Source organism: Pipistrellus hanaki, assembly GCF_964339955.1.
Source record: "Pipistrellus hanaki genome assembly, chromosome: 12".
NCBI lineage: Eukaryota > Metazoa > Chordata > Mammalia > Chiroptera > Vespertilionidae > Pipistrellus > Pipistrellus hanaki.
In genome coordinates this window covers 55,004,329-55,028,396 of record NC_140514.1, presented here as the reverse complement: position 1 = coordinate 55,028,396, position 24,068 = coordinate 55,004,329, and the positions used below count along the sequence as shown (strand labels likewise).

The following is a 24,068-nucleotide window of genomic DNA, read 5'->3' as shown; positions in this document are numbered from 1 at the left end:
AGATCTCAGATCTGTGGTGACTGATGAAGTGGCAGAAGTCCCGCAAATTAGGGACTGCCTCTAGGCATCCAGATGCCTGCTTGTCTCAGAGCTGGAGCAGAAGTTCACCAGGAATTGCATAACGGGTGAGGAGGAGGGAGAAGAATCCTGGCCTATTTGAGCTGGAATGTAAACATCTGACCTTTTGAGACCTGGCTCTGTTCTGTGACCTTAGGCACATTAGGTAATCTCTCTGAGCCTCAAATCTCCTCTCCGCAAACTGGAAGTGATGACACCTACCACACTGGATTGTTGCGAGCCATTACGTGTAAGATTGCATAAGTAATGCGCAGGCACACCTGGGCTCTATTGAGTTCTATACGTTCCAAAGACTATTGTTTGCACGGCTTTGTTTCGGCTTGCCTGCTTGTGTTCTGCAGTGTGTTTGGGAAAGTGGGTTTGGTCCCTTTGGAAGAAAGTACGCGTCAGAAGTAGGTTTATAAATAAAGTAGAAACCACTGGCTCACTTGAGGAGATCTGGGGTACAGATAGACGTGTGAATTGTGCAAATCCTATCACTGGGGTTTAACTTAGAAATACGATAGCCCTGGCCGGGTGGCTCTGTTGGTTGGAGTGTCATGTCATAAACCAAAAGTTTTCAGGTTTGATTCCTGGCCAGGGCATATACCTAGATCAGGGGTTCGATCCCAGTTGGGGTGCTTACGTTTCTTTCTCTTTCCTTCCCTCTCTCTCTCTCAAATTAATTTATAAAAAATATCTTTGTGTGAGGATTAAAAAGAAATATGATAAACTATTGCTTTGAAGATCAAATAGCAAAGAAAAGGCTTTGGTGGGTATAATGTTCCTCATTCGCCTTCTTCCTATGGGAGATGAGCAGGAGAGAAGACCTGAGCTCTCCAGGAGCTGGGTGGGTGGAGGAGTGCATGGGTGAGCTGACCTACAGCGATGGCAGAGGCCAAGGGACAGAGGACATGAGGTCGGAAATTTCCATTCTGGCAGAGGCAGAGCCCATTACCTCCAGGAATGGCAAGCTCTTTAGGATGAGTGGGAGGGAGCCTTGGGCTCTTAGGGGGACACCTGGGGGCTCTCGTGCTTACCTGGCCCAAAGTCCTCAGCCAACCTGATGACGGCTACTTCCAAACGCAGATTGGGGGTTGTTGGTTCTGTAGGCAAGTCAGGAGGTCAAGGTTAGACTAAACATTAATTGGTAAAAACTAAAGATTAATGTGTAAGGGGCCTAATTGCAAAAAGGTGATTGTATTTCTTTAAATTGAATTCCACTTGGTATTTCTTTAAACAACTGACTGATGCATAGCTGCTTTGTAGTAAAGATTTTTTTAAATATATTTTATTGATTTTATACAGAGAGGAAGGGAGAGAGATAGAGAGTTAGAAAAATCGATGAGAGAGAGTCATCGATCAGCTGCCTCTTGCACACCCCCTACTGGGGATATGCCCGCAACCAAGGTACATGCCCTTTACCGGAATCGAAACCGGGACCCTTCAGTCCCCAAGCCGACGCTCTATCCATTGAGCCAAACCGGTCCCGCTGTAGTAAAGATTTTTATTTTATTTTATTTTATTTTATTTTATTTTATTTATCCTCACTAAGGATATATGTGTCCATTGCTTTTCAGAGAGAGTGGAAGGAAGGGAGGGAGGGAGAGAGAGAGAAATATCAATGTGAGATCTCACATTGACTGGTTGCCTCCAGCATGCTCTCTGACCCAACCTGGGGCAGGGAGCGAACTGGAAATCCATGTTCGTGCCCTTGACTGAGAATTGAACCCATGACCCTTCATTGTGACCACTGACCCACACTGGCCAGGGCAAGATTTCTGTTTTCTATCATGAAGACTTGTACAATGTCTCTTGGTTTAAACATTTCTGAGTGAAAATGACAACTTGAAATTCACTGCTCATAGACAGGTTTGGGTTTCAATTCTTGGCTTTGTGACCTTGCCTAGTTGCATGACCTTGAAAAAGTTATTTAACCTCTTTGTTTTTCTGAGCCAAAGCTGGGGCATGTGCTTTTCTACCTGTATAAAGGAGAGTTATAATAACACCTACCTCACAGAATTGTTATGAATATTTCAAGAAAGAAAGATGTGGTAGGCATAGTGTCTGGTACATAGCACTCAATAAACTGGAGATATTTTTTTAAATGTATTTTATTGATTTTTTACAGAGGGGAAGGGAGAGGGATAGAAAGTTAGAAACATCAATGAGAGAGAAACATTGATCAGCTGCCTCCTGCATACTCCCTACTGGGGATGTGCCTGCAACCAAGGTACATGCCCTTGACGGGAATTAAACCTGGGACTTTTCAGTACACAGGCTGACACTCTATCCACAGAGCCAAACCAGTTAGGGCTGGAGTTATTTTTTTAAAGTATGTTTTTACTTATTTTAGAGAGAGAGGAAGGGAAAGGGATAGAGAGATAGAAACATCCATCGGCTGCCTCCTGCAAGCCCCCTAACTGGCAATCCAGCATGCAACCCAGGCATGTGGCCTGAGTAGAAATTGAACCAGTGACCTCTTGGTTTATGGGTCAATGCTGAGCCACTGAACCACCCTGCTGGGTAAATTGAAGCTATTTTTAATTGTTATTTGGGCCTTCACTTTTGGATTACAGTGGCAGCTTCTTAACTAGACTGTCCCCCATTTACCCAACATACTGCCAACAATTAACCTTCCAAATTTTTAGTTTCTATCATACCATTTCCCCAAAAGAACCTTCTGTTCCTCTTTAATTGGATTAGAACTAAATGCCAATGTAAAACAAAAAGCAACAACAACAACAAAAATCAGGCAAAATAAACAAACTCATGGGTACAAACAGAATGGTAGCTCTCAGAAGAGAACGGGGGTGGAGGAAGGATGGCGAAGGAAAGAGGGTCAGATAATGATGTGATGGAAGTAGACTACACTTTGGGTGGTGCAATATACAGATATCATATATAAAGTTGTACAAATGAAATTTATATGATGTGATTAACCAATGCTATCCCAATAAATTTAATTAAAAATAATAAAATTAGTTAAACATGTTTACATATCTAGAAAAAGACTAAATTAGTTTGAAGGCCAATGTCATGACTATGGCTGTCATTTATTTAACTTTTTTTTTTTTTTTTTTTACTGATTTCAGAGAGAGGAAGGGAACCAGATAAAGAGTTAGAAACATCAATGATGAGAGAGAATCATTGATCAGCTGCCTCCTGCACGCCCCCTACTGGGGATTGAGCTCACAAGCTTGGGCATGTGCTTTAACTGGGAATCGAACCATTGAGCCACACCGGTCAGGCTGTAGCTGTTACTTTAAAAGAAACTGAGGGCCGCCGGGCCAGAGTGGCTCAGCTGGTTGGGCATCATCCCGTGCACCAAAAGGTTACTGGTTCAATTCCTGGTCCGGCAGGTGGCTGGGTTTCGGGTTCAGTCCCTGGTTGGAACAAGTATAGAAGGCAACTAATTGATGTTTCTCATATTAATGCTTCTCTCTCTCTCTCTCTCTCTCTCTCTCTCTCTCTCTCTCAAAAAAGAAACTGAGCCGAAGCCGGTTTGGCTCAGTGGTAGAGCGTCGGTCTGTGGACTGAAAGGTCCCGAGTTCGATTCCGGTCAAGGGCATGTACATTGGTTTCAGGCATATCTCCAGTGGGGGGTGTGCAAGAGGCGGCTGGCCGATGTTTCTCTCTCATGGACATTTCTGGCTCTCTATCTCTCTCCCTTCCTCTCTGTAAAAAATCAATTAAAAAAATTAAAAAATAAAGGAACAGGTTTCTTCTTTAAAAAAAAACCAAAAAAAAAAAAACCTGAGGGCCTCTGGAAGGTTTGATCAGAGAAAATTTATAATCTAATTTATGTTTTTGTTTTGTTTTGTTTTGTTAATCCTCACTTGAGGATATTTTTCCATTGATTTTAGAGAGAGTAGAAGGGAAGGGGAGAGACAGAGAGAGAAACATTGATGTGAGAGAGACATGCCAACTGATTGCCTCTCATGTGTCCTGACCAGGGCTGGGGATCTAGCTTGCAACTGAGGTACATGCCCTTGACCTGAATCAAACCCAGAACCCTTCAGTCCTTAGGCCAATGCTCTATCCACTGAGCCAAACCGGCTAGGGCAAATTTATGTCTTTATTTTAAAATATATATATTTTTATTGATTTCAGAGAGGAAGGGCCTTGGGACCAACAGGTTCAACTCTTGTGGGATCCTGAGCAAGTTTCTCCAGCTTTCCAAATCTCCCTCTTCTCATCTGGAAAAGGAGACGACACTGGCATCCTCTGTGCAGGGCTGTGGAGACGCTGGCAGGGCGAGGAGACGGAGCAGCAGGCAGCACGAGGCTTCTATAACTGAGGGCCCTCCCCTTGTATAGAAGCCCAGGCTGGACTCCTGTTGCCCACCCTTGGTCAGCTGTGGCCTGGGTGCTTTTCTCCAGGCCTGGCCAGGTGCCTATCCATCTAGAAGAACCCATGGAATGGAGGTGGGACAGGCCCCCAGCGGGAAGGAAGGTAACTGTTCTGAGGAGAAGGGGACGGGAAGTGGAAGCAGGACAGCAGTTACTCACATCTGAGCTTGATCTTGCCTTTGCCTTCCTCCCTTGGTTGCTCAGGAAGACTTTACATAAAAGAATTTAAATTAGGATGGAACCTGTTTGTCTGACCCAGTGCCCTCATGTTAGAGATAAAATAAAGGCCCTGGAGCCTAGCAAGGTGAGCTGGTTGCTGGCGGCTCTCCAGGGATTTGGTGCCTTGGCAAACGGTGGAACAAACCTGAGACAATCTCGATGCTCAGGAAAGAAGCTCTCAAAGGCTGTGTCCCTTCCTGGATAGGTCCAGAGACAATGAGAGTCAGGATCAGGAACTGGCCTAGTTTCTGACCTGGGCTGATTTATTGCCTCGTGTGGATTCTGCCAGGCACTGTGGGTGTGGCGCCATTTACATGGAGAACATTCTAGCCCACCCAGCCTCCAGGCTTCCTCCAAAGGCAATTCCAGTAGATGTCGTGAGCCACAAATGGGACCTGTATTTTTCAAATTGTGGATCAATCAAGAAACCAGTTGGGCCAAGTTCAGATTTTTTTTTTTTTTTTAAGAAATTGGATAGAGCAGAAATTACATCAACATGTAAATATAGTCCCATGAAAGAGTTTTCTCAGTTGTAGTTTTATATAGAGAGCTACTGGCTAAATTGTTCCTCCTCAAACCCCCTCCCCCGCCATCACCCAACAATACTATTCTTACCCCCTTTCAAGGGGAAATCCAATCCATGCCATAAATGCAGATGGAACGCCGAGCTCCAATACAGAGATGGCCAGGGCACAGGTTTGGCCCTGAGGGACTCTCACTCCAGTCCAGAGCAGGGAAGAAAAAAAGAAAATGAAGAGGTAGACGGGCAGAAAGGGGGGCTGGGGGCAGAAGACCTTCCATTTTCTGCTTTATACACTCTGTGTCGTGTGAATTTGTTGCAATGAACATGTTAAAAACCCAGTAAAAATGTAAAAATACCCAAATGGACACAGGAGTGAAATGTCACGTGAAATCTTGCCCAGGAGAAGGAACAGAAACCAATATTTAGGGAGAAGCTCCCGGTCATGGGCTCATTTTGTCCTTTCAGTATAACTAGAAGGTTCTCTGGGTCCTCATTCAAAAAAGGGGGGAATGAGAAGCCCTCAGAGGCAGATAAAGCATGTTACCCAATTACCAGCTGGTGAGGGACAGGGCATGACCTGGCTATTACAGCGTTTCTCCGTGGCCAACTAGGAAAGGGGTCAGAAACTAGAGACACTGACTGCAAGAACTTTGTTTTTAAGCTTTTCTCTGTGAGTGCTGTTTGTCATCTTGCGGGAAAGGGGACGGGCCCTCTGTTTGGAGAAGCAGGAGGAAAAGCTTGCTGGGACAGCCAGCCTTGAGGATGGAGGGCGCTGCAGCACCCCAGGGAGGAAGGAGCAGGAGGAGAGACGGCCAGAGGAGCCCTGGTCCCCGGTGGGGGTGCAGGGACTTGTCAGGCTGCCTGGGACTCCTCACAGGGACCTTGGTACCAACAAGGGATTCCTCGCAGGCCTTGCCTCCAGGCCATCAGGCGTCCCTCCCTCCCGTGCCCGCCGTGGCAGCCTGAGCCCCTAGTTGATGTGAAAGCCCTCCTGCTGCACCTCCACCAGCTTTACCCACCCCAGCCTCCCTTCTTCCTTCTCTTCCTCCTTCTCCTCCTCCTCCTCCCTCCCCCCCATCCCTCGTTTCTCCCTCCACAGGAAGAGGAAGAGAGAAACAATCCTGGGGCTGGAGTTAGACAGAGACACGTTGGAGCGAAGGGAATGTGAGTGTCCTCTTAAAAACCTCAGCCCCATCATTTGTCATTGTCACGCTACTGATCATGTTTATTGAGTCTTGAACCAGGGCCAGGCATTGTCTCATGAGCACTCAGGAATGTCCCCAGAGTCCCAGGTCACACAGGCAATCCATGGCCAAGCCAACCCAGAACTGTGCCTGACCCCCCACTGGGGTGTGTGTGTGGGGGGGCATCCTGCCTCCTGTGGTCCTGTCCCAAAGGAGAACAACCTGTCCTGTGGCCACGGAAGTCTTGAGGCTGCCCAGTTGCTATGCACTCTTCCTCTTGCTGCTCTGGCACCCTTCCTGGGCCTGGGCCGCGGGCCGGATGTCCTCACCCTCCCCTGGCTCAGTGAAGTGCCTGCTCCAGGTGGAGATTGTGGCACCGGGTCCTCAGGCTCTGATTACTGGGATGGCCAGAACTGCTACCCCCGCAGCTGGCCCAGGCTCACTCTGGTTTGCATGTGTCCTGTAAGCGCTCAGGTTCACTGTAGATTATGGATGGTGGGAGGACAGGCCACGGCAGGTGGTGACAGTGGCCTGAGCCTCACTCCGAGGTGTCCCATTGCTCCCATCAGATTCAGGGACCCCAGGACCCATGGCGTCCCCCGAGGGGCTCTGCCCAGGCTCTGAGCCCCGACAGCAGACAGGCAGCTTCTCTGCCAGCAGCTTCCCACCTTGGAGACCCAGAAATAAAAATGGAGAAGAATCCAGGCCGGAAGGGCCGCGTCCCAGGGAGTGGAGCAGGAGACCCTAAGTGACAGACAAGTCAGGCCCCGGTCACCATCTGAACCTCAGCCGCAGCACAGCACCGGGCACAGAAGCAGGGTTGATGGACCTTCGAGATGCCTGCACAGGACCAGAGCGCGGCGGGCTCAGCCAGGGAGGCGTGGGCCTGCTGCCCGGGGCCTAACCGCAGAGAGCCTGTCAGATCCCAGGTCTCCCGAATAGAGTGCCTGGAGACGCTCAGGGGTCAGGTATCAGAACCCCAGACTTCTTACCTGCGAATGGCGGCAGCCCAGGTGGGTGAGGGCTCCCACCTGGAGCAGAGAATCGGGTCTGCCCCGGAGGAGGGAGGCTTCTCAGGGGCTGGTGACAGTCCGCCTCTTCCACAGCCTGCGTCACAGGAGCCACACGGGCTTCCAGGCGTCCGGCTCTTCCTGTTAGATCTCCACCTCCATTCTGTGGGGCGGTTTCTCAGCGCTGCGGGTGTGGAAGGTTAATGGCCTAACCAGGAACAAGACCGGCAGTAAATGCGTTTGAACTCCAGCCTGGGCCTCCGGTACCTGCTGTGACACTCACTGCTCCCCTCTGCATTTCTCTTTTACCCAGGGAGTCTCCTGCCCTCAGCCAGATTAAAGGCGCTGGGAAGGCAAAGAGCAATCTCATTTCTTTGCTTCATTGGTTCTGCCCTGTTCTTTCATCTCAGATACGGATATAATCCTGCATGGGTGTATTTATTTATTTATTTTTAAACATATTTTATTGATTTTTTTACAGAGAGGAAGGGAGAGGAATAGAAAGTTAGAAACATCGACGAGAGAGAAACATCGTTCAGCTGCCTCCTGCACACCCCCCACTGGGGATGTGCGCACAACCAAGGTACACGTCCTTGGCCGGAATTGAACCTGGGACCCTTCAGTCCACCAGCCGACGCTCTATCCACTGAGCAACCGGCCAGGGCTTATTTATTTATTTATTTTTTAATCCTCACCTGAGGATGTTTTTCCATTGATTTTTCAGGAGAGTGGAAAACAGAAGGAAAGGCAGAAAGAAACATTGATGTGAGAGAAACACCTCCATTGGTTGCCTCCTGCAGGAGCCCCAGCCAGGGCGGGGGCAGGGCAGGAGCCTGCAATCAAGTACTGCCCTGGACTGGAATGAAACCTGGGACCTTCGGCCCGCAGGCCGGTGCTCTATCCACTGAGCCAACCACCTAGGGCCATGGGTGTATTTAAATGAACTTTAGCAAAGACTGATTTTTCCTACCAGATCCTCACCATTCAATTATCTCAAAAGCTTCTAGTTTCCTTCCCTTTGTTGGCTTCTGTCACTGGACTCAGTGCATGTGTACAGAGTCTCTGAGTACAGACAGTCTGAAGAGAGCAAAATAAAAATAGCCAGTTGGTCGATAATAGAATGGGAAAGTGCCAAGGGGACAGCGCTAGTCCTAAAGCCGGCTGGGAAGAGGGGCTAGCCACCCTGGGAGCTGGGCTTGCTCTGAGGTAAGCCCACGCCGGTGGCTCCTCCCGGTCAGGGGAGATGGAAGGAGCAGTGGGACAAAGGTCCCACTTTCTGCTTTTATCCTCTGTTGGCTCCTGTGCCCTGAAAACCTGACACTCACCGGGGAATATAAAGCAAGGCACCGAGGTGCATGGGACTGCTTCACGCTCGCCAATGTGCTCACCCTCTGCCCCTGATAACACCGGTTAAGTGAATCAGGGCTCCGCTATGACACCTCTGATAGCCTGTGTGATTGTTTAGACTTTTTCAGGCTGGTATTGATTGCTGCTTTTGTTGGCAAATAGTATAGTACAACAAAAATAAACACAAAGGAAAGTGGATTCTGTATCTCCAGGGCTGCGGAAAAAACTTGCTCTGAGACCCAGTGGGCAAATTGGCACCCGATGCTCCCTTCAGGGCACCTCTGCAGTTATTATAAGGATGTTTGCTGTCTCCTTCTCCCTCATAGGGCAGCGGCCACTCTCTTCCCCACACTCCTTGGGTGCTCAATTCATAGTTGCCGGCTGCTACCAAGGCAGGGCCGTCCAGGAAGCAGTCATTTAGGGCTCGGCTAGGCCTGGTGCCGCCTCTCAGCTCCAGTTTCTACATGCAGCTGCCCCCGCTGGCCAGTCACCACTCCGATTTGGGGTTAGGGGTTTGGTCCCGGAAGGACAGGCAACAACAACTGCACAGCCACAGAGCCTTCACACAGATGTCCTGCCGTGTTGGGTGCCGAGGCCGGGTGTTCCCACCCTCAGTGGGGTGGTTCTGCATCATCATTTAACCCTCAGCTCACAGATGTAGAAACTGGGCTGAGAGCAGCTTGCCTTTCCAAAGTTACACAAGTCTGCTGTGCAGATGACGGTTTGGAAGGACCCAAATTTGTGCCTAGACTCAAGCTCTTCATGTGCAATACGGAAATAATGACATTACTCCTTAGGTAAGAATGTTATATATATTACTTGTTTATTGTTTGCTTTCTACTCTAACTGTAAACTCCAGTGGGCAGGGACTTTGGCTTATTCATGCTATGTTGTCAGAGCCTAGAACGAGTGCCTGGCACACAGAAGATGCTCCATACTTGTGTTATAAATGGAAATGACGTGAAATAAGCCCAGGCCAGACGCTGGCCCTTCTATCTGCAGGTACATCTATAGCCTTATTTCCCGACTTCCCCTCCTCCAGGGGCAGCCACAGACCGAAGGAAGCCCCGAGCTGGGGCTGGGGAAACTACTGCTGACATTAGGGGAAGGTCAGCAAATCCCCTGGAGTGCGGAGGCCAGAACCGTTTGCAAGAGACTGACTGCAGGGCCACCATGGTCTTGACGATTTCTCCAGGCTTAAGCCCTTTGGTTCCTCTTTTTCTCAGCGGAGCCCAGCGCGGTGCGGTTCCGCAGAGAAGACCTCCGCCGAGAGCTGCTGGGGAAGGGGAAGCGGCAGGGGAGGCGGACGGGGCAGACGCCAAGCCCCGCCGGGCCGCGGAGTGAGAAGGTGCTGCCCAGAGAGCAGGTAGGAGCCCGGTAGGGCCCCGCGCGGGTTCGGCTAGGACGTAGGGGCCTACGGAGGGGAGGTGGGCGGACGGGAGGTGGGCGGGGCCCAAGGGACGTCGGAAGGGCGTGAGGGGCGGGGCGGAGGGCGGGGCGGGGCCCGCGCGCGGCTCCCGCGCTCCGGCTCTACTCCAACGCGAGCGCCGGATTTCTGAAGCGTGGGCGCGGCGGCGCGCTCCGGGGGCGGGGACTCGCATGCAAATGAGAGGCGTGGGCCGGCGGGGCGGGGCGGGCGGGGCGCTGGCCTGACGTCAGGCCGGCGGCCCGGGCAGTTGGCTCGGCGACGGCGAAGCGGCAGGAGCGGCAGCGCGAGCGGGCCGCGCGGCGGGGCACGGGGTGCGGCGGCGGCCGAGCCGGAGCAACATGGCGCCGGCGGGCGGGGGAGGGCGCCCGGGCGGCGGGCCGGCCCGAGGGCGCCTCCTCCTGGCGGCGCTGGTGCTGCCGGCGCTGCTGTGGGCGCGGGGGGTCCGCGGGCAGGGAGACCCCCAGCAGAGCACGATCCTCGGCATGCGCCTGGCGACCTGCGACAAACCGTGCGGGATGAACCCGGATGGCATCATCTTTGTGTCCGAGGACAGCACGGTGAACCTGCGGCTGTACGGCCACGGGCTGGGCTCCATCACCAGCAACCTGATCTCCTTCACGGAGGTGGACAACTCCGAGGCCTTCCACAACTCCACCCACTGCCCCGAGCTCACCAAGGACCTGGTCGTCCAGCAGCTGGTCAACGTGAGCCGCGGGAACACGTCCGGGATGCTGGTGGTGTTCACCAAGTTCCTCCGGAGGAGCGAGAACATGAAGCTGTACGCGCTGTGCACCCGGGCCGGCGTGGACGGGCCCTGGCAGCGCTGGACGGACAAGGACTCGCTGCTCTTCATGGTGGAGGAGGTGGGGCGTTTCCTGCCCCTCTGGCTGCACATACTGATCATCTTGGTGCTGTTAGTGCTGTCGGGCATCTTCTCCGGCCTCAACCTGGGGCTGATGGCCCTGGACCCCATGGAGCTGCGCATCGTCCAGAACTGTGGCACCGAGAAGGAGAGGCGCTACGCTCGCAAGATCGAGCCCATCCGTCGCAAAGGCAACTACCTGCTCTGCTCGCTGCTCCTGGGAAACGTGCTGGTCAACACCTCTCTCACTATCCTCCTGGACAACCTCATCGGGTCCGGGCTCATGGCTGTGGCCTCCTCCACCATCGGCATTGTCATCTTTGGAGAGATTTTACCTCAGGCCCTGTGCTCCCGACACGGACTGGCCGTGGGCGCCAACACGATCGTCCTTACCAAATTCTTTATGCTCCTCACTTTCCCCCTCAGCTTCCCCATCAGCAAGCTCCTAGACTTTTTTCTGGGCCAGGAGATCCACACCGTTTACAATCGCGAGAAGCTGATGGAGATGTTGAAGGTGACAGAGCCCTACAATGACCTGGTGAAAGAGGAGCTAAACATGATCCAGGGGGCCCTGGAACTGCGGACCAAAACCGTGGAGGACATCATGACCCAGCTGCACGACTGCTTCATGATCCGCAACGATGCCATCCTGGACTTCAACACGATGTCCGAGATCATGGAGAGTGGCTACACCCGCATCCCCGTGTTTGAGGATGAGCAGTCCAACATTGTAGATATTCTCTACGTCAAAGACTTGGCCTTCGTGGACCCCGATGACTGCACCCCCCTCAAGACCATCACCCGCTTCTACAACCACCCCGTGCACTTCGTCTTCCACGACACCAAGCTGGACGCCATGCTGGAGGAGTTCAAGAAAGGTAGGGCCTGAGCCGCGCGCCCGGCTGCCTCCGGCCACACTGCTCTGGTCTGTTCCGTCTGTGGGACTCTGTCCCTTTGCCCCTATCATTTTCTAGGTCTCTGGGACGAATGGTATTTGGGGCGGAAAAGCAGTTAAGCGTCTGCTGTCTGCCAGGTCCTGTGTTTTGCTTCAGCTGAATCTAAGCAGAGTAAGACGCTTGCTCATTCGGAGGATGGAGCAAGACCTCAGGGAGCTCTCCAAGCATGACGGATGAAGGCAGTTGCCTTGAGGAGGCCAGTGCCAGGGCACAGAGATTGGGTGGGGAGCATGCAAGCCTGGTTGGGGTGGGTGAGGAAGGGCTGGGGAACTGGGAAAACCTTCCCAAGGGAGGGAGTGTGTGAGGAGAGCTTTAAAAGGTGGAGAGACTTGGTACCTGAGGCAGAGAGAACCCTAGGAGCAGAGAACCCAGGTCGGGGGACATGCGGAAAGGATGTCCGGTGGCCCGGCAGGTGGTCTGTGCAGGGAGGGTGCAGGTCCGCTGCTGAGAGGTCGGCAGGCCGAGGCAGTGGGGCCTGGGAGGAGCCTGGAGGTCAGGGCGGTGGGTTGGCTAGGAGCTGGGAGCTAGGGAAGGTTTGTGAGCTGGGATGACATCGCTGGAGCGCCTAGTCTACAGAAGTCGATTGGGAGCTCAGAGCAGTGCCAGGTAATGCTTTCGACTCTTCAGCAGAAGCAAGCAGGTTAAGTTTTGGTTATTGTTCTCCCTTTCCCTGGCATCAGACATAAGCTTCCCTCCTGTGGTCTGCCGGGATCTTCAGCTGGCCTTGCGTCCCTGTGTTATCTTCCTCACGTGGGTTCCTGACCTGCTCTCAGGCTGTCAGAGAGGCACTTGGAGGGTTCTCACACCAGCCTCAAAGCTCAGCAAACTTTCCTTCTCCAGCAGACTTTCCTCCCACCTCTGCCATTCCAGCCCTCAGTGGCGGTAAACAAGCCAATTATGGAGTAAAACCCTCCTAGGCCAAGGGAATGAGGAGGCAGAAAGGGAGGCTCTTTGTGAAGGAATGGAGCGGGGAGGAGCTCATCCTAAACCCGGGGCTCTGCTTGTTTCCCGCAGATAGGGCTCCTGCTGGCTGGGCTTCCCAGGCGCCTAGGGCCGGAGCAACTCTGAGCAAGCCCCAGACCCCTGTCAGTTCATTTCTGGAACAGAGTGCAGGGGGCGAGGAACTGGCCTGGCCAAGTTTGGTCTGAAAGATGCTCGAGTCACTGCTAGGGTGGAAGGTTGGTGCCCAGTCTTCTCCAGTTTGGCAGACTGCATCTCAGCAGCAGAGCTAGGGGACTGGAGTAACGTAAGCCCCAGTGGAGACTGCAGAGGGACCAGAGGGACAGGGGTGGCTGGTAATGATGACACGGCCCCTCTGGAGCTTTGGGGTGCAGACCCTGGAACCTGTTTCTTCCAGATACCCAGACTTGGGGCAGAGGCACTTGGAGGGTTTACACATCAGCCTCAAAGCTCGGGGCGCACACCCCTGTCCGCCCACCCTGCAGACCCTGGGCCCTGAGGACCTCTGTGTCCTTATCAGGAGCCGGTGAGAGCTCGCCGTGGGCCTTCCTCCTGGTCTCTGGGCCTGGTGCTGGCGGCCCACCCACATCAGCAGGTTGTTGCCGCGAGAATGGATGGTCAGTAGGTCAGTAGAGCTAAGCTCTCACAGGGTGGGAGCTTCCTGAACCTTGGCAGGGCCATTTTGGACTCTTGTAAAAAATAAAAAATAAACTAAAAGGCCACTTCACATCTGTCAGGCCTGAGCTCTGTTGAGCAGATCTCTTCAGATGCTGTCTCTCCTCCCAACAAGGGGATGAAAACAGTGGAAAAGCAGGCGCAGGCTGCCCGGTGCAGCACCAAGTCCTGAAGATGTGGGTGTGACAGGACAGTCACCCCAGTGAACACACTTGGGCTTCACACCATCGCCTCCCCATTTCTAGTCTTAACTCACCGCCATGCTATTCCTGCCTCCTCCTCCCAGTATGGCCTTTTCCAGATCTTTCCATCTAACGTCCACCTTTTCAGTGGGAGGCCATCTAGAACATGGCAAACATTAGTATACACTGCAACCTAAGAGATTTGGAAGGTTTCTTTTTTAGCTAAGAAAAACAAGTGAGCTGGGTGCCTGTGCTCCATGGGCCTTTAGCACCTCCTAGTTGGGTAGGGGCCTGAGCTCTGGCTGAGTCTTCTAAGTTAATTTTGACTCCTTGCTCCCAGCATTATAAGCTTCTTGAGGACAGGGATTCTGCCCTATTAGTGTTCTCACCACCCAGTGCCTGGCAAAGAGGGGAGCAGTAAATGCTTGTTACACAATGAATGAATGAACGAATGAACAAACAACAAATGAATGGATGACTGACTGGCAAATCCTACTGGCATTCCTGCTGTTCCTGGAACACACCATGACGCCCCCGCCTGGGCCTTTGCCCTAACTGTTCCGGCTGGAATGTTCTTCCCGGGACGCCTCCCTCTCCCCTCACTATGTCTGCTTCAGCTTCACCTCCTGGTGAAGCCCCCTGCCTCCTGATCTCCCCATCCTGGCTTAATTTTCTTTTTCTCACAGCACATATGACTTCTTCTTTTCCTTTTTTTCTTATTTATTTATTTTTAGCACATATGACTTTCTAACAGCCGAGTAGTTTATGAATTTACTGTGTTGTTTATTGTCGTCCCCTCATTATAATAAAGTCCAAAGGGCAGGGTGCTCTGTGTTGCTCGCTGATGTGTCCCTAGCCCCTGGGATGGTTCTTGGCACAAAGCAGACCTCAGTAAAAAGCCATTGACTGAAGGAAGGACTTGTCAGGATTGAGAGAGAGAGAGTTATCCCATTTCAGTAGTGTGAGGATTTTGAGGGGCTGACAAGGGATAAAGGAAGACCGGAGGAGCTCCTGCAGTGCATGTGTGTTCATGGTTTGGGTCAGGGACTGAGACGCAGAGCCTGAGATCTTGGGTGTGACACATGGTTCCCCTTCCCCGTGCCTCAGTTTCTCTGTAAGTGGTCTTTGACCTTCAGGCATTTACATAGCTTCACACATTAATATTAATGAATCATGAATATGCTCCTGCACACTGAGAGACAGGCATGGGATCTGGGCTTCTCCTAGACAAGGCCAGGGGCTTCTAGCTGCTTCTGCCTCTCAAATCAAGGCAGCTATCATTAGATCTTTATTGAGCCCACACGCGTGCCAGACAGTGCTAGGTGCGCACCTCAGGAGTGAGACCCTCCGGTTGGTGAGGGCTGTTAGGGCACTGAGAACGGCTGGTTCGCTTTGAACTTTGGCCCTTCCACTTGAACCTCACCTGGAACTGTTTGCAGTACGGGTGTTGTGGTTGAGTTTGTCTGTAGCTGGAAATCTCAGAACAAAAGCTCCCTGGGCTATTCCCGGCCCGGCTGCATTTTTTCTGCCCACAAATGCTCCCGCAGGCTCTGGTGGAAAGTATGAATGAACTCCCCACAAGGAGGTCCAGAGGTCGGAGCGCAAGCCCCACACTGGAGCTGCCTTCCAGCTTTCCACTGGGCCCCTCCCTCTGGGACACTCCTGCCGCTCCTAGGCACTCAGCCCTGCTTTAGTCATCCTGTCTTTCCCCACCCAGTGTATAACCTTCCGCCCCCTGTAAAGAGCTGGTGTAAACCTCATCCCGCTAGGTCACTGACCCAGGAGGTGACCCAGGATCTATCAGGCTCCTCTTAGCTATATATTGGAGGGAAAACTAGAAATATTTTCACCAAAACTCCTCCCATATTTCCATGTATGCCACATCACATTGCCCCCACCTACTTACTTTCATTCCTGAAACAACTTTATAAAATCAAGAAAAACACTGTCATTTTACATTCACTTTTGGTTTCCACCATCTGCCACATCTTCAGTATCTTAAACCCCTCCTCCCCGAATTACCAGGGAAACAGACATGCAAACAGGTTAGCTGTGCACAGCTCAGGAAGGTTCCGTGGGGCCGAGGAAGGAAGGCCAGGCCTGCAAGGTGCTTCTGAAGTGCAAACAGTAGGACTCATCAGAGATGCCAGGGCTGGCAGATGGTTTTGAACAGCTGAGGCTTTTGCTTGCGGTTCAGTTGGATGGTGTTGCCATGTAGTATAAGTGGGGGGCGGGGTGGGGTGGAGAGCAGAGCCAATTTGGGAAGGGTGGGGGAAGGGTGTAGCAGAAATTAATAATGGTGTGACCCTTTATTGGACATCTCTGTGCCCAGCCACCTGCACACCAGAGTTTCTCACACTTGACCGTGGGCTGAGACTGCCTGGGTGTTTTGTTAAATGCAGATTTGAGCTCAGAGGTCTGGGTGTGTCTGAGGGGCTGCATGTCTGACAAGCTCTCAGATGATGCCTCCACTGCTGTTCCTGGGCCCTCCCGGGCAGCACGAGGTGCAGCCCATCTGCGGGCGTGCGGGGGAAAGGCCCCGTGGGGCTGGGCAGCGAGGCCAGGACCAGTTGAGGAGGTCTGAAATCAGCCAGGAGCAGAAGGCAGAAGCTCGGCTAAAGTGGCTTCTGGGAGAGGTGAAAAAGAGCCAAGCAGGCATGTTTTGGGAGCCTCCTGCAAAGGTCAGATGCGGGCCGAGGGTGAGGGCCCAGCACAGACAGCGGGGCAGACAGTGAGTCAGAGTGCTGGGAGAGGGCAGCCGCACCGCAGCTGTGCACCTGGTCTCTGCTTCACAGGAAACGTCTGAATTGGGCTGGCGATTTGATCTCCAGAAGCTGCCTCGGGGCAAGTGTATCTGAGAGAGTGACAGGAGCTGCCTGCTAGGGCAGAGGTGCCGGCAGGCTCCTCCTCTCCTTTTTTTAGGGTGGTGCTTGCAGGCAGGGAACTTGGCACCTCCTGCCCTCGCCAGCACTGTGAAGTCTGTGGGCAGCTTCTGCGGAGGAGTCAGGACTGGGAGCTGTCTCCCAGTCTTCTGTTTGCAGTCTGTGCTGCCTTACATCTAGGCCCTGATAAGAGCTTCGATCATACTGAGATCATACCGGCGTTTCCTTTTCAAAGTCTTCTATTTTTCATTAGAACGTGCAGCTCCAGAATTTTCCTGGACTCCTCTGGCCAGGACGGGAGGTACTGAACAGATATTTAACCTTGAAAATAAATGCGAGAACAGCAACACAAAACCACCGGAGAAATAGAGGAGGGACTGGTGCGTGTCTGGGGAAGTCTGGGAATACATTCCAGAGGAGGTGACATTGCAGCTGGATCTTCATTGCAGCTGGGTCGTGAACTAGACCACAGGATGAGAAATGGGCTTATCAGGCCAACGTCGTATGAACTGCTTTTATGTACTGTGACTGCCTCTCAGCCCTTTCTATTAGAAGTTCGAGGGCAGGCCACCTTGAGCCTTCTCTCTCCACTCTTTCCTCCCAGTTAGTGCTGTCACACAGGAGTGGGGGAACGGACAGCATGGGCATCCGAAGGAAGGAGAGGCACCTAAATTGCCTTTGGTCTCATCTCCCTTAGGGCAGGGACAGAGACTTGCTTGGCGGACTCTCCTAAAAGGCCGCACAGCCGGGAGAGGAGAGTGCCCAGATGGGGAGGTGGGCCAGGCCCATCACTGTCAGGATGACTCGTTTGGGCACAGGCACTTGGTTCGTTCAGCCTGCCTGTGGGGAGACCTGGGCACCTCTCTTGTCCTAAGCTGGCTCTCTCTCGAAGCCTCCCTTTTGTCTCAGGGATTTGTTTGAACTTCTCAGTAGAACTTGCCAGGAGGATGTGAGCATTACAGAATTTCCCCCAGTTGCCCAACATGGACCTCAGCTAAAGGATGGGGAGCAGCTTTCTGGCGCTGTTGCTGCCATTTGATCCAGCCCTGTCCTCTCCTCTGAGCCATTCCTGTACCTCAGGTTACCCCTGGCCTCACACTTGAGCATGCTGAGACATCCTGCTGTCAGAGGCTTGGCGGCTACGTAAGGGACTCCTGTCATTTCATAGGCCAGAGTCTGGACTCCTTCATCTATTCCTGTTCTGATTATTATGTGACTTCCTTTTTACTAGTAGTGGTTATTATTTTAATAATGTAGCTCATTGTTAGAACTTTAGAAAACACAAAAATGTACAAAACAATCTACATTTTTATGACCTAAAGCTACTTGTATTTTTAATTTTTTAAAAATGGCTTTGTAGCAGCTTTATTTTTTGACCACCAGGCAGGGTCACCCCACCACACACACACCCTGTAACATTAAAAAAAATTATTTTGTGAGTACCCAAGGGTATTTTTCCATTGATTTTTAGAGAGAGAGTGGAGGGAGAGGGAGAGACAGAGAGAAACATCGATGTGAGAGAGACACATCAATTGGTTGCCTCCCATGTACTCCCTGACCAGGGCCAGAGATTGAGTTTGCAACCTAGGTATATGCCCTTGATGGGAATCGAACCTGAGACTCTTCAGTCCCCAGTCTGACGCTCTATCCACTGAGCCAAACCAATAGGGCTAGAAAGAACATTTAATATTTTAACTTACTGTAATCACTTTTATTAAAAATCTAGATTAAGGGTTTTTTAAAAAAATATATATTTTTTATTGACTTCAAAGAGGAAAGGAGAGGGAGAGAGAGAAAAAAATCATCAATGATCAGAGAGAATCACTGGTCGGCTGTCTCCTGCATGCCCCACACTGGGGATTGAGCCCACAACCCGTGCACGTACCCTGACTGGGAATCAAATATGATCTCCTAGTTATTAGGTCAATGCTCAACCACTGAGCCATGCCAGGCTAGGCAAGGTCTTTTTTTTAAAGTTTAAAATCTTGTGACAAACAGCAAGATGAAAATCATTTTCATTTTCATAGCCATGCTCTCCCATTAACTGCCCATATGTATTTTCTTTTATTTTTAAAAAATATTTTTTATTTTATTGATTTTTTACAGAGAGGAAGGGAGAGGGAAAGAGAGTTAGAAACATCGATCAGCTGCCTCCTTCACACCTCCTACTGGGGATGTGCCCATAACCAAGGTACATACTACCCTTGACTGGAATCGAACCTGGGACCTTTCAGTCCGCAGGCCGATGCTCTATCCACTGAGCCAAACCCGTTAGGGCTGTATTTTCTTTTCTTTTCTTTTTTTTTATTTATCTTTATTGTTACCCCTTCCACTGATGCCCATATGTATTTTCATTACAATCATGATCTACCTATAATTTTTGGAACACTGTTTAGATTGGATCTTTAGATTTCTCTTCTGCTAAGCAGTGAAATTCTTTATTATCCCTGGGATTCTGGGGAGGAGCATCTGGGAAGATTTCCACAGGCTAAGGCGGGGCAGTGCTGTGGTGACCAGGCGAGCCCAGAGGGCGGTGGGGAACTGTTGGCGGGGGGGTTAAACCTGGTGTTGCTAAGCATTGTGTGGAGGGCAGTCTCTCCCGGCAGCAGGGCCCTCTCACTGGACCCGGGCAGGCTTGCTGGGCTCTATGGAATGTGTGGTCTCTGGCCAGCAGGTAGCCTGGAGCCTGGGATGGAAAGAGGTTCTCTCCCCCTCCCCACCAGGCAGGGTCACCCCACCACACACACACCCTACACATACAGACACACACACAGACAGTCTCACACAGAGACACCTCCGTCACATAAAGACAGGCTCATTTCCCATACACACTCATCCCCCTTACACAGACACACTCACTTCCACACACACTCACCCCCTACACACATTCATTCCTCCCCCCATACACACTATACACACACAGCAACACATACATACAGTCATCCCACCCCCAGATAGGCTCACTCCCACACACACTCACTACACACACATACACACTCACCCTCCCAACACACCCATAGGCTCATTCCTGGGGAAGGCTCAATGGGGAATAAGAGGGGTCATCTGTAATACTTTCAACAATAAAGATAAATTAAAATAAAGATAGGCTCACTCCCACCCACACTCCCCCACCCCACAAAGACAGGCTTACCCGCACACTCAGCCCCTCTACACACAAAAGCAGTCACACACATACACACTCCCTCCCATCATTGGCATGTTTAAACACATAACACGCAGACAGGCAGACTCATACACATATTTACCTCCTCTAAGCAGTCTCTCTCTCTCTCTCTCTCTCTCTCTCTCTCTCTCTCTCTCACACACACACACACACATACACACACACACACACACACACACACACACACACGTACATGCTTGTACACAGGCAGAGTCACTAGGAGTCCTACTTTAAACTTACATCTGTGTCTCATCAAACTTCCCTAAGAGTGGTTTAAAAAGTGAGCAAATGCTTATGCAGGATGTTTATTTCATGAAAGGCTCAAAATAGTGACTGACTCTTGGTCTCAGAAAAATCTCTCTTTGGTGGTTTGGTCATCCACATTAATGATAATACCCAGCTCAGAGGGCTGTGGTGAGGACTAAGTGAAGTAAGGCACAGAGAGCCCTTAGCTGGAACCAGTCATCATGCAATAAATGTTTGCTATTTTAAAAATTACTGTTATTACTGTCCAAAGGTGCCCCAGTTGGCGTTAACACCAACTTGGGCCACGGCAGTTTGCACACTGGCTCAGGTGGCAGGCTGCCCCACTGTCTGGGCGTGGTGCCTTTCTTGGAATTATGAGTGCACTGAGGTCAAAACAGCCCACTCCACTCCAGACTCCAGTATATAATTACAAGCTAATTTCAATACCATCTTATCCTGACCCTCGTGTGCATACTAAGGGTAACAGAACCCAGAACTTAAGAAAAAAAATGTATGGAAGAGAAACTTAAAACTGAGGCATTTCTCCTCATTTCCTTAATAATTTGTTTCCTGCAGATTGGAAAAAGTTAAATTTGCCATCTTGATTGCCAGCATATTTGTGTTGTAAGGACAGGAGTAGAATCTAAAGATGGCTGCTCGGAGGTGGGCAGGAAAGGGCCTGCCACATGGACCCACTGCACCTCTATTTGGGTCAGCATTCGCCAGTGACCTGCTCCCTCCCTGCTATCCCAGCGAGGGAGGGAAGAGGGAATGACAGAAAAACAGCAGAGATAAGAGGGGATCCAAGGGAACAGGCTCCTCCAGAGGCCTGTCCCCAGAGATCTGGAAGAGGGTAGAGCATAATAAGGAAGGAAGGTGTCCTCATTAATGGTTAATCTTTATTGAATACTTAACTAGTCCTCCAAGTGCTGGGGGAGAGGGTGGGACTGAGGCTCAGAGAAGCCAAGAATCTCCCCAGTCAGGCAGCAACTAAGTGTAACTCCAGACTGCTCCCCTCCAGAGTCAAGCTCTTTTATTCATTTTTAAAATAAATCTTCATTGTTCAGATTATTACAGGTGTTTCTCTCCCCGCCCCCCCCATAGTTCCCTTCCACCTGATTTATCCCCCCCAGCCCATGTTCTTACCCCCCCCTCACTGTCCTCTTCCATAGGTGTAAGATGTTCCTCCAATCTCTTCCCACAGCCCTCATACCCCTTCCCCCTGAGAATTGTCAGTCCACTCCCTTTCTATGTCCCTGATTCTATTATATTCATTATTCCATTCTGTACATCAGATTTTTTAATATATTTTATTGATTTTTTTTTACAGAGAGGTGGGGAGAGAGATAGAGAGCTAGAAATGTCGATGAGAGAGAAACATTGATCAGCTGCCTCTTGCACACCCCCTACCGGGGATGTGCCGGCAACCCAGGTACATGCCCTTGACCAGAATCGAACCTGGAACCTTTCAGTCTGCAGACCAACGCTTTACCGCTGAGCCAAACCGGCTTTGGCTGTACATCAGATTTTTTATTCACTTGATTTTTAGATTCACTTGTTGGTAGGTATGTATTTGTTGTCATTTTGTTCATAATTTTTATCATTACCTTTTTCTTCTTCATCTTCTTAAAGAATACCCTTCAGCATTTCATATAATCCTGGTTTGGTGGTAATTAATTCCTTTAGCTTTTTCTTGTCTGTGAAGCTCTTTATCTGACCTTCAATTCTGAATTATAGCTTTGCTGGGTAGAATAATCTTGGTTGTAGGTTCTTACTGCTCATCACTTTGAATATTTCTTGCCACACCCTTCTGGCCTGCATAGTTTCTGTTGAGAAATCAGCTAACAGTCATATGGGTACTCCCTTGTAGGTAACTGTTTTTCTTTGCTGCTTTCAAGATTCTCTCTTTGTCTTTTTCCCTTGGGATTTTAATTATGTGTCTTAATTAAAAGAGGTGTGTTCCTCTTTGGATTCCTCTTGTTTGGGGTTCTCTTTGCTTCCTGGACTTGTAAGTGTATTTCTTTCATCAGGTAGGGAAATTTTTTTTATTATTTCTTCTAATAGGTTTTCAATATTTTGCTCTCTCTCTCTCCTTCTGGCACTCTTCTTCTGGCATACCATATTGTTGGTATGCTTAAAGTTGTCTCAGAGGCTCCTTACACCATCTTCATATTTTTTTATTCTTTTTTCTTTCTTGTTTTTCTGGTTGGGTGTTTTTTGTTTCCTCATATTTCAGATCTTTGGTTTGATTCTTGGGGTCCTTTGATCTACAGTTGAGTTTCTATATATTCTTTATTTCAGATAGTGTATGCTTAATTTCTGTGTGGTCCTTTTCCTTTTCCTTTTTTTTTTTTTTTTTTTTTGCATTCTCATTAAGGTCCTTGAAGGTCTCACTAAGCTCCTTGGAGGTCTCATCAAGTTTCTCGGCGGTTTTAGAAGATTTTTGAGTAATCTTATAAATTTGGTTTGAACTCTTTGTCCAGTAGTTTGCTTTCCTCCATTTCTTTTATTCATGACATGTTTCTTCGTTTCCGCATTTTGCTGCTTCCCTGTGTTGATAGCTATAATGGAAGAACTGCTGTGCTGGAGACACACTTATGGGGCAGGACTTGTTTCAGTGGGGCTTTGGTGCTCACTGAGTCTGCCTCTTGAATGTGTCATTTATGGATGAGAGTAGTTGAAATCTGGTGTCGTCTCACATTGACCACTAGGTACACTGGCTTCTGGATCTCCAATGGTGTGCAGGTCAGCTACTGTCTGAAGCCACCCAGCAAGAACTATAGCGAGAACTACAGTTTTCTCCTCTTTGCTTGGGGTTTGGAGGTTTTGGAGCTGTCTGACCAGAGCTGCAGTTTGTTAGGTTAAGCTGCAATAGGGCAGGCCATTTATATGCAAAAGCCACTGCATGGAGCTTGGGTAGGTTTGTAGATTGTGCGGGGTGAGGTCTCAGGAAGTCACTAGGCTAGGGCATGGCAAACAGCGATTGCTGCCAGTCAGCCATCTCTGCATCTACATCTTTCCAAGTCCCCGTGCCCCGCACCCCAGTGCAATAGACAGTGATTGCTGGGCACACCTCTGCAAGAAAGCACCCTCACTTTCTGACCCAATGGTAGATAGTTCAGCTTCTCCCCATAGGAGTCTGGGTACCCTTCGTGACCCCAGAAACTAGTTCAGAGTAATCGGGAGCTTGTCTCCCTTTGGGTTGAAAAAAGCAGCACACTCAGTTGCCCGCCACCAGCTTAATTTGCGCGCCTCCATACCTCAGCTTTTCAGCACTTGTGCACGTTTCAATGCTCTTTTCTCTTTCCTTCTAGTATAGAACTTCCACTCAGCCAGCTTTCCTGTGGTTTTGGGTGATAGACATTGCTGCATGAGGCAGCAGTTTAGATGTTTACCTATGCTGCCATCTTGGTTTCTCCCTTGAGTCAAGCTCTTTTAAAAAGTAATAATATATATTTTCTATTGATTTAAGAGAGGAAAGGAAAGGAAGAGAGAGAGATAGAAACATCAATGATGAGAGAGAATCGTTGATAGGCTGTCTCCTGCACGCCTCCTGCTGGGGATTGAGCCTGCAACCCAGCATATGGCCTTGACTGGAATCGAACCCAGAATCCTTCAGTCTGCAGGCCGACGTTCTATCCACTGAGCCAAACCAGCTAGGACCAGAGTCAAGCTCTTAATCTCTGTTGAGGTTGTAGATAAAATGAAAGAGACCAGAAGATCCAGATTCTCTAATAACTCCAGGTTGGGAGATTTGCTGTCAGTTCTGGATTTTTATTATTTATTTATTATTATTTTTTAAAAATATATTTTTATTGATTTTTTACAGAGAGGAGGAGAGAGGGATAGAGAGCTAGAAATGTCGTGAGAGAGAAACATCGACCAGCTGCCCCCTGCACACACACACACACACACACACACACACCCCCGCCCCACGGCGATGTGCCCACAACCAACATACATGCCCTTGACTGGAATCGAACCTGGGACCCTTCAGTCT

General features: G+C 50.2%; 1 protein-coding gene across 2 annotated transcripts in view; it reads left to right on the top strand.

The window, feature by feature from the left end:
* Nucleotides 1-10,345: 10,345 nt before the first annotated feature.
* CNNM4 (cyclin and CBS domain divalent metal cation transport mediator 4) overlaps nucleotides 10,346-24,068 on the top strand; it is a 40,024-nt gene continuing 26,301 nt past the window's right edge. Inside the window, exon 1 of one of the 2 annotated variants that reach the window (XM_084900346.1) lies at nucleotides 10,346-11,861. In XM_084900346.1, coding sequence (XP_084756472.1) covers nucleotides 10,460-11,861 — 1,402 coding nt within the window. In that variant the 5' untranslated portion in view covers nucleotides 10,346-10,459. The remainder of the gene's footprint in view (nucleotides 11,862-24,068) is intronic. The other variant, XM_084900347.1, reaches the window with a different exon arrangement.